The sequence below is a fragment of the Cyphomyrmex costatus genome, unplaced genomic scaffold (assembly GCF_001594065.2).
Source record: "Cyphomyrmex costatus isolate MS0001 unplaced genomic scaffold, Ccosl1.0 scaffold415, whole genome shotgun sequence".
Classification (NCBI taxonomy): domain Eukaryota; kingdom Metazoa; phylum Arthropoda; class Insecta; order Hymenoptera; family Formicidae; genus Cyphomyrmex; species Cyphomyrmex costatus.
In genome coordinates, this window is record NW_017278373.1 from 361801 (window position 1) to 381012 (window position 19212).

The 19212-nt window shown below is 30.7% G+C and overlaps 1 protein-coding gene across 1 annotated transcript in view; it reads right to left on the reverse strand.

Annotated features, from left to right (window-relative positions):
• LOC108777207 (hemicentin-1) overlaps positions 1-16021 on the reverse strand; it is a 58211-nt gene extending 42190 nt beyond the window's left edge. The window contains exon 1 of the mRNA XM_018544032.1: positions 15884-16021. Within this exon, the coding sequence (XP_018399534.1) occupies positions 15884-16021 (138 nt within the window). The remainder of the gene's footprint in view (positions 1-15883) is intronic.
• Positions 16022-19212: the final 3191 nt, after the last annotated feature.

The following is a 19212-nucleotide window of genomic DNA, read 5'->3' on the forward strand; positions in this document are numbered from 1 at the left end:
ATGATAATATATTATTATTAGATAAAAGGTTTAAATTTTTGAGTATCCTTTTTTGAACATGGCTTGATAATTATTTTCGTAAATAGTTAACGTATTACTATAAAATTGCACAATAAAATATAGAATATAGATAGTGTTATTACTTTTCATCTATAGTGTAAAACAACTTACTGCCGGCTTAGTGTGGATTCAGGAAAAAACATAAGCACAGCAAAAACATAATTTACTTAAATTACAGCAATAAAAAGTCGCGGTGAAACTTACAGATGAAACTACGATGTGCCAGTAATTTGACAGACTAACATGTTGAAATTTACGTGAGCTTTACTCAGCAAAAGATGAGTTTGCGTTTTTGATACAGTTCTCATTTGCTTTATTCTCATTGCTAAACTCAAAGTGCTGTTTCGACATTTTCATGCTTTCTGCTCGATTACCAGGATTACTATATTGAAAAATCGTCATTTTGAAAAGTCTACAAATTATTTAAAACCTACATACTTCGTATGAAGTATCAGAAACAGTAGGAAATTCTATCCATTAAGTTACTTTAATACGATAGTATTATTACGAGTTTCCGCAAGGTGTAGACTGAAAAACTCTTTGCCCTAACGAAAATATATTTGTTCAAGGGAGAAATCTTGGTGAAGTCTGTCTGGTATAGGCCATTCTTTGTTTAGCCGGAAGGGTAGATTTATTATTCCATTCTCAATCTCTTGACGTTATAAATTTATATCGCGCGCGTATCATACAGCTAAATCGAAATTCGAAGATGATACGTCCAACGCTCGGTGGCATTGCTCTTCTCGTCTTACCGAAGGATCTTTCAGTAAAAGATGATCGAAATGATAGCGTAGCCGAGACGAAAGGAATAAAAGGTATACATAAATCTATCTGCGATAGATAGAGATACGTCGTAGACTACTTCGTACACTTCAAATGCAACTTTGATTTTTCTCGTCGGTGAGAGAGATATTAATGAAAATCGATAAAAGAGGAAACGAAAAAATGATGAAGTGTACATTTAAAACAACTCTCTTAACCAAATAGCAATGATAATATTCATGACTCTCTGTCTCTTTAATTTCATATTGTATAGCAATATATGCCTCTCGATATTACAATATGACTTTTTCATTATCGGAATTTCCTTTTTCGATCGTAATCGAGTAATCAGTTCTCTCTATTACGGTATAAAAGTGAAAATATAGATGATAGAAAAATTATGTAACTGACTAGATAGAATACCAAAAACGTGTTCCAATGTTTAGCAAAAGAACTATAAATTCGTATAGATTTATCTATCGTTAATATAATCTTAACAATAATTTATATATAAATTTCTATTGAACAATAATCTGTATATGAATTTTCTTATGATTATTTGATGATTGTGTCAGACTTTGTGTTGTGTAAAAGTAACATAAGAAAAACTACGGAAGATATTATACATTTTATTTAAATTTGACCGTAAATTTTTAATTTTAAATTTAACAAAAAGTTTAAAGACCGCAATGCTTAAATAGGCCCTATATAAATTTTAATTACTGTACATATATATTTTATATAACATACAGAGTATCCCATAACAATTAATTAATATTTTAGGGGATGAAAGAGAATGAAATTTTGAACAAAAAGTTTCTTTGTCAATTTTGACTTGGATCATTATTATAATACATTACATTTTATTTATTTATTTACTTATTAATATACAACTGCAATCATTAATAACTCGGTAAACAGTGGTCTGAGCCAAAATTAACAAAGGAACTTTTATTTCACAAAATTACATTTTCTTTCACTCTCTGAAATATTAATTAATTATTATTGTATCTTATATAATATACATACATAATATATATAATTCTCATCGTTAAAATAGATATATGATATATATATTATATATATAATAAAAATATAGAATTAATAGAGGACTTATATATGTTTTAAATCACAACATGACACATTTGTTAATCTCTATAGACGAGAATGTTTATTTCATCTGTAAATAAATTCTTTCGTCAATGTCCCTGTTTATTCAACATTAAATCCGATTTAATGTTCACTTTACTCATGATTAGTTGACTTATAGGCACCAAAATTATTCACACATTGACACACTGAGCGTATTTGCATGTATCCATGAGTTAAACAGACAAATGATAGGTCAGGGTTTTGCCAGCACGTGTCGAATGCGAAACATAACACCATGATGTAAAATGAAACTAATCGCGTACACACGATGGAGATCTGTACACATTTGTTTAATATAATTAGTGAATGTATTGTTCGGATAGAATAAACTAAAGGCTACAAGCACGGACCGACCAATGTACGCATTCAAAGGGATCGGGTTATTTCATTATTTGTGAATTTCATGCTGCGTTGGAATAAAGGTTGATATAGCGAAAAATATCCGGGACGATCAATTAAATCGAATTTCTCTTGATATTCTGATCTAATAATTGCGTACTGTGATAATTTATCATTTATTTTCCGTCATTTTTATGAATATATGCGTATGTGTAACAAGATATATGTTTAATGACAATATTGTTCATATTCCCTTTAAAGTGAAGGAGGCACTAGGAAGGGATGAGATCTACCCTAGTTTACCTTATACGATCGTGTACGAGCGCTTGTGGGATTAAGGATGGGTAGTAGTAATATAGTACAATGTATGAGTAGACATGTAGGCTTCAATAACGCGTAGGCAGACAGTTAATTAACCTTTAAACTGTCCAGAATAATCGATTTCATTAAGAAGCACTAATGAAATTAGATACTGAATATATAGATATACTATATTGTATACGCTGATTGTTTCACATTAATGTAATACTTTTAATGGAAATAATTTACATTACGCTCAAGATTGCTATTTTATTATTTGTTAATTTGATATATTAAATGTTACTTCTTAACATATTCATCTTGTGTAAAATTAACATAAATTTAAGTGACCATTTGAGATGAAGCGTGTTATATTTAACACGCTTAGATTTATGTGATTATATGTTATAATATATTTATGTCACTGTAACATTCCCTTTCCTCAATTATCTTGCCACTAAATTTCGGGGAACATCAATTGATTTACGAGAGGGGAAAACGTATTAAAGTACTGCGTAAAGAATGATAGTTAGCCACATGTACACTTTAGATAGGGTTAGTGTGATCTCTGGAGCGAGTCATGGCTCCGGAAAAAAAACCGGCATAAAGGCACGGCGATGTTCCTTTAGGATTAAAATAAATCCTAATCTAGGACGGGTCGTAAAGTCAAGAGAGTGAGTCCACCCAACATGGGCCGGAGACAAGAGGGGAGTAGCGGAAGGCGCAGTCAGGAGCAAAGGAAGAAAGACAAGGCGAGGAAATAAAAGGAATCTGTGTGGAACGTCGGACGAGAAAATGTTACTCGAGATACACTAACTTCCTGCTTCAGTTCCACTATTTCCAAGATCTCCAGACGTCTAGCTGTTGTATAGATATTAGTCCCTCGTGAGGTGAACGGTTGTAAATTTTCGAGGACACTCTCGGTGTATATATTCGAGCGTCATACGGGGGCTACGAAGATTGTGCCCTGCTGTAGGTATATGCAGCGCGAGAGGCGTATAGCAAATGCACTGGGTGGATTTGATAGCCGAGAAGATAGAACGTTATAACGTACTTCTGTGTCCTCAAGACTCGAGACACGAGTCGTATTAATGGATTACATTAACGATTAAAACAAATAGTTGTAATATAATAAAATTATACCTATGCATCAAGTTAATGAGCAAACTCATGCTTGAACAAAGATGTGTTATTTGACGACAGAATAAATAAATAATAATTTAATAAATAATATACTAATAATACAAAATAATAAAGAAATATAAAATATGTTATTATTTCAGATTAATTACGTTAAAAAAATAATTCAAAAGAAATATTAATATCCATAATTTAAATCAATATGTATCATACTTCTTTTTTAAATCAATTAAACTAACAATAAAGGAGAAAGAAATATGTCATTTTAATCACAACGAGCTATTTATATGTATATTTCTATGTATTTATACTTTATATATTATACAATATTTCTAATTAATTATAATTAATTAAAGTTTATGTTGGTTTGTGCATAGTAAAGAAAATTCAGAGATACGTCATTCTACGTTGTCAACATGTTCACGGTATTTCCTCATAAACAGGTAGAGAAAGCCGTGCTTGCATATGCACGACTTTTAGAAGAGACAAAATATTCATAATTAATTAGTCATACACTAATTTCCTCCTCTACTTCTTCCTGCTTATTTCCCAAAGCCTTTATAGCAGCACAAACGTACATTAATATTTGATGATGTAAAGGGCTATGAATTTTTGGGGGCAGATTGAACTTCGTATGAAGCAAACATTTCTGACGCAGTGACTAGATTATTATCAAGTCCACTCTTTTGTAAAAAAAAAAAAAAAAAAAAAGCGAATCACGTATTCATGGGAGCTTGAAAAAGAGAAAATATTCATATGCGTAATACATTATGAATCTTTCAATAGAATTGTGGTAAAAGCACCTGTTTGAAATCATAACTATTAATAACAAAGAGGCAATTAATCATTTTGCAATGTTTTGATATGTTAAAAGTAACAGATAACAGATATATACAGATACACATATTAAAAGTATTAATATTTTTAAATTTGGAATTTATTGTTTTAGGCTACTTTTATGTATAATGAACTAATGGCAAATTCGATTGGATGCACTCAATGTGCATTGATGCACATTAAAGCAACCGTATACAATTAACACAAAATCTGTGTTCAATATAAATATAAATATAAAGACGGATTAAACTCCATAAAATCCTCAATACATTTTATTGCGTTGTAAAATAAGATCTGTACTTGATAACTCAAAACATTCACATTTTACTCCTAAATCAGTATACGACTTTAATGTGCACTAGTGCGTCATCAAATTCGCTATAATATATTATATGATACATTATATATTATATAATATTTTCTACAGACACCGCAAAGTAGTATTTAAAGGGTTAATACATATTTCTCGGACTATTCGGAAACGCGTATTCGCGGCGAACAAGGAACCACATTCTTCCGCGCGGATGCACTCCGGATGCAGGATCACTGGAAGCAGCCGAAATGCAGAAAGCAAATACACGGTTGTACACAGTCTCTATGGCGGCGCGGGGATGGTGGAAGGTTGTAGTTCATTCGCGTGCCGCTGTACATTACACGGGTTCTCGGCTGTAGCGGGGTTAGTAATGGTCGAGCACAAGGCAAACAAAGTATACAGCCCTGCCCGTCCGTGATGGTTCCGGGGCTTAGATTTGGTTCAGGAATGTTGAATTACGGTTAACACAAATGGAGGTCGAGTGTCGTATGATATGATATGTTGACCTCAACGGTGTGTCCTCCGTAAAAGTGCATCGCGAAAGTATTTCTTCAAAATAAATACCGCTCCGTAAACGTGTCACGTGATCGGTGATCGATTGAATTATTGATCACAATTGGACAGTTTGAAAATTTTCTATTTGAAACTGTCACGCTATCCAAAGTTAGTATTAGTTAGTTTTCTTGCATAGTGAGAGAAAAACGAGGTAATTTCGAACTGAAGGAACGACGGAGGATTGTTCTTCCATTGGTGCGCGCGCGGAAATTACTTTCTGGACGCCGCGCCGGATTGAATAAGTAGAAAGCGATTTTACGGTGGTGGTTACGTACCTTACGTTAATATTCGACGAACGATATTGCCATATTTGGAAACAGTCTAGTAATTTCAGTTTCTTCCTTTTAAAATCGTTAAAAATTATAGGCTTTTTAAACAAGTTTTTTTAAAACAGGCTACCAAAAATGTTGTAATAAAAGTATATTTTTAAATTACAGTATCTGCATATAAAAAAGATACTTAACGTACAAAAATTATAATTACTTGTTTTAAAAGTTCACGTATTCAAAAATTTACTATAAGTTTATCAGACGTATCAAATTTATTCAGAAATACATTTTGTATCCTAATCAGCAATAATACTTTAATCGAGATTATTACATTAAAACAAATTCGATTTGCTTATTATATGAAGTCGTTTTTCTAGTCAATTTTATAAAATATTCTTCAAAAGAAAATTAATTTATATTTTGAATATATAATAATTAGTTTTCCTAAAATTTGTAACAAAAATATATATTTTAAAATTATCATCAAGAAAATATTCTTTATTAAAGATAACCGTTAATTAAAAGGAAGAAAATTAATTAATCACTTTTCTTAACAATGGAATAATTTTCTGTGATTGTTCTATAACAAGTAAAGTCAATTTATAAGAAATCTTAATAAGTATAACAAATACAAATAAGTAATTTTTATTATAAGTAACAATTTTAAATTAGATGAAATAAGTTGTTATTACTTATTTATATTTTACTTAAATAGTAAAGTAGATGCATTTAATATCAATCGAGCTACAACTTTAATTTATATATTTGTTAAATATAAAATAAATTCGAAAAATACGTATAGAAATGTAGAGTCTTATATTTCTTTAAATAATTTTCTTTTGCATCTTTTGGTCATTCTTAATTATCTCTGCAAAACAGGCAACACGAAGACAATTTTCAAGATTATCATAAACCTTAATTCTACCTCTCGTTGTTAATACTTTTGAACAAGGGAACTCATTACGATAAATTCTTCTCGAGGGAATGGGAAAACTTACTTACTTGCAATTACTCGATAAAAATTGGATCTCTTTTTATAAGTGCTGTTTGGACGGTTAAAAAAAAAAGACTTTTGGACAAACAAACAATCGCCCATTATAAATGATGACTTCATAATCGTCCCAACAGTTCAAACAAATCAATCGCTGGTAAAATCCCTCTGTTTCTGTACCAAACCAAGCACAATCGCTGATTATATTTTTCTGCTCCGAATAGCATCGCTAACTATACTCTCGCTGGTTGGCATTTTACACGAATTATTTCGGCGATAAATTTTCCTGCAAAATATACACTGCCTGATATGATTTACGTACAAAAGTTAAAATAAATATATATTACATTCTGAACGGTATCTTTTTTTGCAGCTATTTAAACAACCAAAATAATAACAAATAATATAATACTATTTTAAAATAATATAATAAAAATAAATATGTTAAGTAAATAATAATTTTTTTAGAGAAGATGTTACGATACGTAAATCAAACTTAAGATAAGTAGAATAATTGTGCCAAATTTTTTAGTTGTTTCCACAAATTTTTGATAATTATTCAGAATACATGACCTTAATCTTAACATATGTTGTCAAGATCATGACCTTGAGTAACCTCCAACAGGTTTTAGTCGTCGCCCGTTCTTCGTTAAAAATTTGTGAAACAAAAGAAGATTTTAAAAATAACTTCTTATTTCTCTGCTATACATACAATATGAAAAAGTCAAGCCATGTTCAAAAAAAGATACTCAAAAATTTAAAACTTTTTATCTAATAATAATATATTAATACGGGGAGTTAGAACTAGAAGCATTACAGGAAAAGGCCGCCATGGCTGTGCTCTCAGGTTTCTCTCTGATATTGTACTATTAGATAAAAAGGTTTAAATTTTTGAGTATCTTTTTTTGAACATGGCTTGACCTTTTCATTTTTACAATATGATTTTTTCGATATTATTTTTATTGTAACATTGAGAATAACCCGATCGAAACGTATGTTTCTAATGTAATGAATTTAACTGTTAATTTAACTGCTCTTAGGCTTTCTCTAAAAATATATTGTTTAATTATTTACTATGATGGTAACAGCACGTGATATAGAACCTAATTATATCAATATCATTTTTTTTCAACGTGATATTTCGAGCGAGCGTCTTAAACCTTTAGACCGAGATCTTGGTCATATTCTTCGCAATAATCATATAAGTAGGAACCAACGTCTCCTCTTAGACGACGTAAACAAACAGTATCAAATCTTATTTGGACCGTGAAAGATTAAAAAAAATACCGATGAGAATAAGCCATTTATGGTCAAGCTGGATCTTGGATGCTTCTAATATAATTTAATCTAGTAAATCAGAAAATTATATTATTTTATTCAATACAAATATATAATAATTACTAATAACGAAACAAAATTACAAAAATATCTGAAATATAAACATTATTAGACATTACCTACAAAGATTATTGTCGTAAGGCTTATACTTTAAGAAATAAGATCGAAGTGCAAAAAGATATATCTAAATCCCATACCTGTATATACCATTTCTATTACAAACTGTTAAGTATTAAAAATAATAATCTAAGATCAGTGCATATCTCTTTATTCTTACAAAGTTTCTTAAAAATTTTCTTATTCCAGTTCTAGCGATACATACATACATATATATATATATATATTTCTTTTTCAACACTCAATAATTTAATATAATATTATACATTTAGTACGTTTCGTATTTACGCTCATCCGCTGAAAACATTGTTTCACATATCTTTCATGTAGCAGTATGGACTTTTAAAACAATATAAAAAAAGTTACGTCACAATGTTTCATAATAAAATTGTATAATTCAGCCAAATAATTTCAGGAATCATACGTTGATAAGCTCCTTTCCTTGAAATTAAATGATCAGTCTTTCAAAATTAAATTCACACAAAGAGACACACAATATAAGGTAATTATTTGTAATACGACTTAATTCCATTAACACGGTATAATAAAAAATAGCGTAATAATTTGAAACAACCGATTATGTGTAATTTACAAATATAAATTTCATGATGACGTCATGTACTTCTGCCACGACGTTACCTATGATATTCAGGAGAGCCTATCGCATTGGTCATAAGTTATGCTTATGCACTGTTATGCATTTCCTGTGCGATAGGTTTAAGCATCTATCAAATACGAAAGAAGCAAAAATATTGTTTCCAGCGCTATACACGCGAGTACCGTACATATTTTTAAAATCGTACACTTGCGATAATATCACTCAATATTAAGCTCTTCGTGGTTTCGGTAAGGATACTATCACTTTCTATTTCAGCCAGTGATAGAAAACTGTTGACTGCACATATAGTATTCATGGTCGCCACTAAACGTAGAAATAACGAACACAGATTGACGCAGACTAAAGCAACTCATTGCTATCATCGAACGATTCACAAAATGGATTGACAAATGTTTACGAAAATTGAATCATTCACACAATTTCATTTATACTTAATCAGAAGTTTAAAAATTGTATGACAATTTTTTATAATGTCAGTTTCATATTTCATCATTGGAATTGTTTCTAAATAAGATATCGTTGTTAATTTTAGCACCACAAAAAAAATCGTGACATTTTCATGAACTGTGTATACGATACATATACAAGTACAACTTATAATTTCTCACGTCTCTAATTGCGCTCGTCTTTAAATACAATGCATAGCTTTATTTTCAAGAAAGTTATATAGCCTTTAGTTCCCGCGAGAGTACTACATTAAATCAAAAGATGACGTAAATGCAAAAATTATTTACATTAAAGTTATTAAAGGAAATAAATAGTAAGAGTTCAAATGTTTCATATTTTAAACGCTTTATCAACATTACACATCAATCCCTGTAGGCGTGAAATTATCTTAGAATCACATAAACATTGTCATAAGTTAAAACAAGTTATTTTCTTTAACGGCAATATTTTATACTTTTTAAAATAGGGAAACCATTCTATGAATATTATACGTCCATTCATGTAATACTTTTCGTATTTTTTCCATAATAGCACCAAATATTACTATTACACACATTGTGGTAGTCATTTTTATATTACTGCAATGTATTCATAATCCAGTAATAAAAATGTCCTAGCAGTCAATATCGCTAAAATAGCATTTAACATCCGTATAATAGTAAAGTAAAATCATACAATAGAAAATCTAAATAATAATTTAATGTTATCCGGATTAGACATATAAATCATCCATTAATAGTGCAAGACATATCAGTAGATATTTGTCTCTAATATCTGACTGAGGTAGGATTCTGTGGACCAATCACCCACAAATCTGAAAAAACAATCTGATTCGAGAAACAAATATAGGCCTCGGATAAAAAAGGTCTATAGGCGTCCTATGCTCCACATAAGGAAATAAAAGGAGTCGTTAATAGTGCAAGAACATGTATTATTTAATATTATAAAATCATAGTAGGTTTTCCTAACAGGATGCAACTGAATCCTAAAATATGCCTAATATATATTACTTAAAATTTTAGCCTCTTGCATGAAATGAAGTACATCGTCTATCCGTCTATGCATCAAATATCACACTGACGTTGTGATATTTAGTACACTGCTGCTTCGATTAGAAGTTTCAATTGTTGTCGGGATAGCCAAAACGATACGTCAAAGAAAGAAATGACAATGTCCTTGTGTTACTATGATTTTCTCCAAAACGCAGCATAAACGAATATATTCTTATAAGGATTTTTTTTAGTTTATCGTACCCCTACACACTGCAGAAGTCTGACATTTAATTTCTGGATACCCTATACGTTAAACGAGATGTGACATATTATATTTATACATCATAATATTATTATTATTATTGCATATAACAAAAATATGGAAGCAAATAAAAAAAAGACAAAGGACAAATAATTTTTTTTATAAATGTTCTAATTTCGATCTGGTACGCAAAATTCTGATTTTCAATAAAGTTCTTTAAAATAATTTTCTTTAAAATTCTCTCTCACAAATCAGTATGATAAGGATTTCTATTGCCACATTTACAGAGTCGTAACTTGAGATCTGGTAACAAAGATTTTATAAACAGAAAATAAATATTGTGGCGGCCCGCCACCAGAGGTCTAAAAAGGAAAAGACTCAAAGGAAGAGACTCGCGCCAATTCTCGCATGTACTCGAGATACACGAGATCTATTCATATAGTACCTCTCTCTAAGACACTTCAAGGCGCCTAAGGCAGACTCCCACTACAATGCCTTACTGATGAGTCTGGTAAAAGAAAAGGCAATAAATATTGCAATGGTCGCATTGCAGTCAAAAAGTAAGCCTACAATGCCACATAATGTCAACGCATTACGATAATGAACGTTACATGTCAAATAAGAACCTATATGTATACTGGAGGTGTATCATATAAATGCGATACGTGTAATAAAGAGTTTTAAACAAAAATTCAACTGGATATGCACAAGCGAACACATGATTCTATACGTTTGTGACATTTGTGAACAAACAAATGTTGTGGACAAAAAAACATTTGTTTGTTCACATATGTCACAAACAAACAGATATCATGTTTCGCTTGTGTATAGCCAGCTGAATTTTTGTTTTAAACTCTTTATTACACGTAGCGCATTATATAGCTATATATACGTCCTTATTAGTCTTGTATAGCGTTCGTCATTGTAATGCATTGCTATTATGTGGCCTTGTAGGCTTACTCGTTGACTGCAATGTGACCGTTGCAATATTTATTATTTTTTACCACTTAATCTAAACATTGTGTGATATTATATTTGAATGATTTTCTATATTTATTAATCTTTACCAGATAATTTAATCATTTACTCTGATTTGAAAGAACAATAATTTTCCTAACACTTGTTCGTCAATTAAATACTCACCTAAACGTTAGTCGACAAAACGCACAACGGTAAGGTTTTTCGGCTTTATGACTATTCTCATGTCTAATCAGTTCCGATTTATACTTAAACCCTTTACCACATGTTCCGTATTTGTATGATCTTATTTCAATATGTACGTCTATATTGTCAGGGATCCAGAGGGCACATCTTAATATTAAGATAGAGCGATTGATATAAAGTAAATATGAAAACGGTATCATAAAGCTGATAATTGTTTAAATGCAATGCAAAAGTTTAGAAAGCTGAATGTGTACGTCCTGAACTTTATAAGTCTTACCGTGCTGTTGGAGTACATCTTCTGTGTCGTTATTTTTTCCCTTCTGTCGATTCATTCTTTGGAGAATCAACTTTATATCTCTTCAGAGGTAATTTTCGTTTCACTTTATTGTAATATTCTTTGTACTACCTTCGTTAACACGTTCTAAATATATTTGTACAAGTTTACGTTGACATTTATCCACCGTAAATCATAGAATAAAATAATTTTTTTATTAATGTAATAAAATGTTATTATGCTAACAGTCAGAGCAGGGCAAAATACATCAAAATAATAATTGAAATACAAAGTACAGAATACTAATAATCTGTGTATTGAATTACAAAAAGTACAATATATTCTTAATTTTTTCAATTTTAAGTACAAAATACAACAATATTTCCAAATTTTGTATTTCAAATACAAAATAGTTTTTTTAAGATAGACACAAAATACTTCCAAAAGATTTATTTGGAATACCAGTTTTGAGTTAATGTGCAGTAAGGGAATTTATTTAAATTCAAATTTGATAGATTTAAAATAATATACTGAAAAAATCCTTCATTAATTTCTAATAATTTTAAATGATCTAATTGTTTTCTAATGTTTTAATTGTTCAAATTTTGCAGCAGTTAAATGATACACGCGACTGCGTATCATTTTCTATTTCTAGCTTTGTGCCAATAGCATAATGGCCTCGAGTGGAAAATCGGAGGAGCTAATGAAAAGTATGTTACAAGAAAGATAAGCGACAATGGTGACGGACCAAATATAGGTTCCATAGAACTATTATAGTAAGACTTCTTATATTCTTCGATCATCCTCTATATTACTTCTCCGCGCCGCCAACAGGTCATTGGCCTTACGACAAAGACGCCTTCGGTCTCGGAGAAATAATTTCTTTGGACACGGATCTAAGATTGCCTATACTAATAATTATTACGATGGCATTCTTTTGGGAATCATCGATCTGTGACTGCAACAAATGAAAAACTCGGGACGTGGAATCGCCGCGAAGAGAATAAAGTCAGAAGAACATAAATATCAAGAGACATGGTAGTGTTTCGTGCCAAGTGAACACGAAGCGAGATCGTACCGTACTTCTTTACGCAAGTCGGTGAGTTCCGAGCACCCGATATAATCGAATTTCACAATAAACAACTGAATTAATCGATTAATTCATTACAATTTTTTATTCAATTAAAATTTACCCTTTACTTTATCCTCATTGTTATTTTGACATCGAGAGCTTTATTTATATTAATCTATCTGGATGTGATAATACTGACATTATTTCAAATAATTATTATTCAAATTTACATTATTTTGCTACAATATAGGTATAAATAACATATGTTAGACAGTGTACGCAAAAATTACACGAAATGTAACATAATAGCTTATGAACGCATTGAAGAATTGTTATTTGAACGCGTTGGAAACGCGTTATCAATTGGTTATTGTTTTTGATGTTCATTGTGAAAAGCGAAATACAGGATAAATGATTTTGACAATGCAATTTAAAAATATTTTATGTCATATTTATAAAAAGTTAAGACAAAAACTATGTTCAAAAATAAATAAATTCTATATATGTATAACAATGCTGCAATATATAAAATTCATGTATAATATTATCATTCTAATGTTAAAATTTCACTCTTTTTGCAGATTATACATTTATTAACAATTTTTATCTTTATGTACTTAATACTAATTTTATTTAAAATTAATTATTTACAATTTTTTTAAATACTCTTTTAAAATACAATAAACTTAATTATAATGTAGTGTTATTATAAAATTAATTTAAAACACGCTTTAGATATCTTATTTGTATTTGTTTGAAGGAGCGTTGATATTAAAATTAACGTAACTCACTCATGTATATTTAATCCTATATCCTTGATTTTTTTATATACGTATTTATACTTATTCTGTACTAAATCTCACGATCTCACGCTGTGCGTTTACTTGACACGAAACACTATACTACGTCTCTTGATAGCCTGCATCTTGACCTACTGCAATTCCTTTTTTAAATCTTTTCATTATTTTTCTTAATCGGTATTTAATAACTATCTTATTATTGTATATATTGATGTTTAGTATAGCGCCAAGTTTTTTGTATTTATTTTTTTAAATAATGTATGTTTTATATGTTGTAAGAAAATATATCCTTTCACATTTGGCTCAATTTAAATATTTCATTTCATTTACTGTATACTGTTATAATATATGTAACGGTTTTTTGCGAAGGGAACACGTACTTTGGCGCCTTTTTCCCTTTTTTTAATTTTATTGAGATCTCTAAGACATTGATTCGTGTTTTTGATAATACAAGAATATTATAAATATTTTTAATATTGTGTTAATTTTAATATTAAGTAAAGAAAATATTTATCGTTTTTGTGATAATTATCTAATTTAATCGTGGCTATTGCATTTATTAATACTGCTTACATTTCAATTAGTGCAAAAGTAAAATGTTAGGAGAAAAATTTAAAAAAAAGGAGAAAAAAATAATTTGCAATTGCGTAGTTTGCGCTATGCTAGTTGAAATACCGCTGCAAAGGTGGATTCACTCAAGCAATTTAAATTGTCATCCTCATAGAGTCCTATGACGAATGAGAGGACAATGTCGCCAAACATGATTATAGTAATAATACGATGTCGCGTATAATTATCCGGTCAGATAATAATAGTTCCAGGTCAGCACGTTTACTTGGGCTTCGCTTTGAAAAGCTTTGTGCCCGGCTGTGTCATGCCCGAGCGGTCAGACGACAGAGATCCACTAATAGGCCTTCAAGAGCAGGAACGCGATTCCAGAAAGCCCTAACAACGAACGCGATTTATCCTTCATCCTCTGTACTTGCTCACCTTTATTCCGAATTTCCGAAATCTCCAAATGCGTCTGCCCTGAGCTACGCCGATCAATCGACGAAATGAGGATTTCAGCGATCTAATACCATTCCTCTAATCGCGCAGAAGGTTCCTCTGCGCGAATCAATTTTGTTTTAGCAAGATTAATAACTGTATTAATTGCGTGTAACGATAGAATCGTGTAAAATTAATGACGCAAAAATCGTAATAATATATTTTTATATTTTCTGTTAGAAAATATTAATGTAATAATAAAGATATATTATGTTAATAAGTTAACGCTTTAATAATAATAAAATTAGTGTTAAAATTAATAATAATAAGATTATAGTTACTTCTTGATAAGAAATAATTGTAATTGACGTAAAGTCGACTTTAACTCTCAAATTTAACAATAAAGATGAAAAGTATTATAATAAATACAGAATAATAAATATATTAAATATATCAAGGTAAAACAATTTGTCTAAAGTTTAAAATAATCTGTTATGTATAATTAACGTAAAAAGTAAACTTATAATTACATTTTCTAGACAAATCCGATGGCATTTAAAAACATTATCTTTAACTAAAAAAATAGCATTATTATTGCAAATTACATTTGGATGTATTCTAGCCAAGACGGATATAGCTTATTATCATAAATTACATTGGAATTATTAGTCTGATGTAATTTGCTAAAAATTTTTGAAATGAATAAAATGGAGACTGAGTATAAGTTCTAATTGGTCCTTGATGGCATCAACATTGATCTGGGTTAAGAATCACAGACGTGCCGTGGAATTCGAATAATTCTTACTACGACCGCGTCGAGAAGCGACGAATGAAGGTAGAAAATGCCGACGATGAAAGAAATTAATTTAACCCCTCACGTGTGTGGGAAACTGTAAAAAAAAATGTCTGCGAAATTAGAATTAATCCGACCTCTCGTTATTACAAAGAGCTCCCTTTGAACTCAGGGCCGGAGGATTATTCCGTAAGAACCGACTTGTGCGAGCCAAGCTTGTCCCACGTAATCATGTCAAATGTTCCTAATATTTTTAGATTTTGCGTGAATTATTCTCCCACGGCACGAGCTTTGCGATACCTCGCGCTCCCTAACTTGTCTTCTTTCTCTTTCGAGACGCTTTCCAGTTTCCGCATTCACTATCGCGTAAAAGCCAAAGTCAAGGTAGTTTGCGGACTCGTCTTCTCGATAATCCGCCTCGCAGCTTGGAGTAGACATCTCTCGGAGCGTGTAATTTCCGCGCGTAACCGCACACGAGGATACGCACACGGTATGACGCGCATTATTGTGTGAATGCGCCCTTTATGTAACAGGCAACCCCTGGCGCGGCTTTCAACCCCTTTCAGTCAGCCGAGACGGCGACGGTGACGATGACGACACGAAGACGACGACGACACTACCACTGATGAGATATACGTCCGCCGAAGTCGACGACGGCGTCTCGCATTCCGCAAACTCGTGGAAAGACAGACGGGGTTCTCGTCATGGTTTCTTCTTTTGTCTGTCTGCAATTACGGTGCTTCTATTGAAAACAACTGCCACCGTGCCACAGTGCTCGCTATGATTGTTATGCATGAAGGTTTTTCATGTCGAAAGGTGCAACGTAGTCGAAATGATTTTCAGTGTAATTTCGCACATTCCTCCTTTCCTCCCCCAGTTTGCAAACTACCGCACGCGATTTGCCAACATACAAGAATGTAACAATTCTGTCCATTATTTCATGAAAAAAAACTAGAATATTTACAAATTCGCATTTTTCACGTTTGTTTCTCACGATAACTGATAATAATAAATTCTTTTATATTGTTTGTATTATTTATTTTTAAAATAATTGCGATATACATTGATATTCATCGCAATCCTGATAATATTTTTTTTCTGCTATTCAGATGGATTTTGCTTTTCTAGTTCACAATTCGGCAATGAAACTTGCATCTCTACTTGCACTAAATAAAGTAATAATTTATTAAATGTTGTTACTGTTATTATCAATAAATTAATTATAAACTCTGAGAATCTTTACTTTTTGTGATACTTTCTTTAACTTTAAAGGACTGTACCGCTTACGCTTGTGAAATATTTTAAAATAAAAATAATTTAAAAAAAAAAAGAATTTTTTTTTCAATATTATTTTTACAAGCTTCTAAGATATATCTTAATGATGCACGCAATTTTTAAAACCTACAGTTACCAGAAGAACTGAATGTTAGCAACAGATATATTTGCAATACAATGTTCATTCAGTACCGGTCGATACCTACGTATACTTCGTCGTGACTTTTACAATGTTATGCTCCTTGCATTTCCTCTCCGAACGATTGAACGGGTCGTTTGAATGCGACGGCTTTTAGAGATCAAAGCGAGAGAACGTATTGGAAAATGTTAGATGTCATGCTCGATACAATCTATGTATTCTTTCCTATACGCTACGTCCGAGACTGCGTCTCTTACACGCAGAGAAGTTTTTAGTCGGAAAATCGCCGATTAGTTAAAAAAAATTAGGTCATGCAAGTTGTCGAATTAATGCGAAGTGAAGTCGGCATTTTTAGCTTTTACCGCTGGCTAAATATATTCTTATATACCGTTTTCTTTATGAAGAGCCGTTTAGCTTAAAAGTATTAAAAGATAAGAAAGTCTGGATAGAGTGAAGTAGTATTTTAGTTTAAAAGTCATTATATGATGTAAAATGAACTTATTTCAAGATAAAAGAATTTTCTTGTATGTTTACATACAATTTGTAGGTTTAGTTATGTAGTATGCTACAATTAGCAATTACATAATTACTATCAAGCAATAAATTTATAGTTTACATTAATATTTAAAAAGAATTATATTATAATGTGTAAAAGTATTCAAAAAATATCAGTAAAACTTGTGTGTTACAGTGTATAGAATGGAGCTACATTATAATTAAAATTTGTTTAATTCTTTAATTAATTTGTTCAAACTAAGAAATTATCAAGAAAAGAAATTATTCATTAGGAAAATAAATATATTATATCAGAATCAAGAAGCATGAATGCCAGTGTGATTATCGGCCAGAAAATCGGCCAGAAAATCGGCCAGAAAATCGGCCAAAAAATCGGCCGAAAGTTGCATACACTTCATGTATGTTCACTTTGTACTGACAACTTTATTAGTAATATATCAGTTACTTTTAATGGTAATATATTATATGTGTTATTCTAAAGAATTAGTATATGAGATTTTGTTGTATTTGAGATGTTGTGTGCCTCTCATTTTAGCTTTTTTTCTCCTTCTTAAAACATGTTATATACCGAGAGTTCCTTAATTTTTAATTAATTGAATATTACTAAGCATGGATAGTCTAAAAGCTTAGGATGCTCGCACGGAATGCCACGCTGAGAAAGAAATGCTATTGATTCAAATAAAATCTATATCACGGTCTGCCACTATCGTAAGAAATTAAACAATGCATATATAAAGAAAGTCAAAGAGAGCCAATAAATTATTATCAGATAAATTCAATTTATTATAAACATACGTTTTGATTCCGATCGGGTCATTCTCATTGTTACAGTGAAAATAATACAATATTCGTTATAAATTTTCAGATATCATCAAGAACGTTTTTTTCAAAATAATTAAGATCCTTTGTTTAAAATTTTGCATTCTTTATCTTGTGTAAGTCTACCTGACTTTAAGACAACGTAATCTTAATTGTAAGTAATAAGTAATTTTATAATATAAATATAATTTTTATTCATCAGAGAATTCTTAACTGGAACATCCACTGCGTATCTATTTTATTTTTATATTTTGATGTTGAAGATCTGAAGATGGCTCAATATAGAAGCCGAAACATGTAATTCTAATGTCAATATCATATTATATTGTTAAGAACATCAATCTTCTATTTTATCTTCGTAATAAAAATTTTTTTTTTAAATTGACATATAAGATTAAAAATCATAGAAAGTGACAATGCCTACTCGAGTCATTGTAACAGGATGTTAATGTTAATTGAGTGAAATTATGTACCGCGTATGTAGTCCTCTTCGTGACGCTGATGGGTTTTCAGCATTGACGCATACGTATTAACTACCGCGGTAATATCACTTTAGTTAAATTGACATCACAATTTAACAAATTTTGATGCTATAGCATCTTAATTAGATCTTAATAATATGTTGAAAGACATATATTAATATTTAATAATGAAATAATGATAATTTTATCTGTGAAAATCCGTGAAAATAATAAGACTGCGAAGAATATCACAAGTTGGCGTTTCGTCCCGGTTTCCATTACTGGACTCATCAGTAAGGCATTGTAATGGAAACCTACCTTAGACGCCTTGGGAAGATGTTAGAAAGAAGTTCTATATAAACAATCACTCATATAATTCAGCACTTGCGAGAATCGGAATGAGTAACTATAGACCTCTG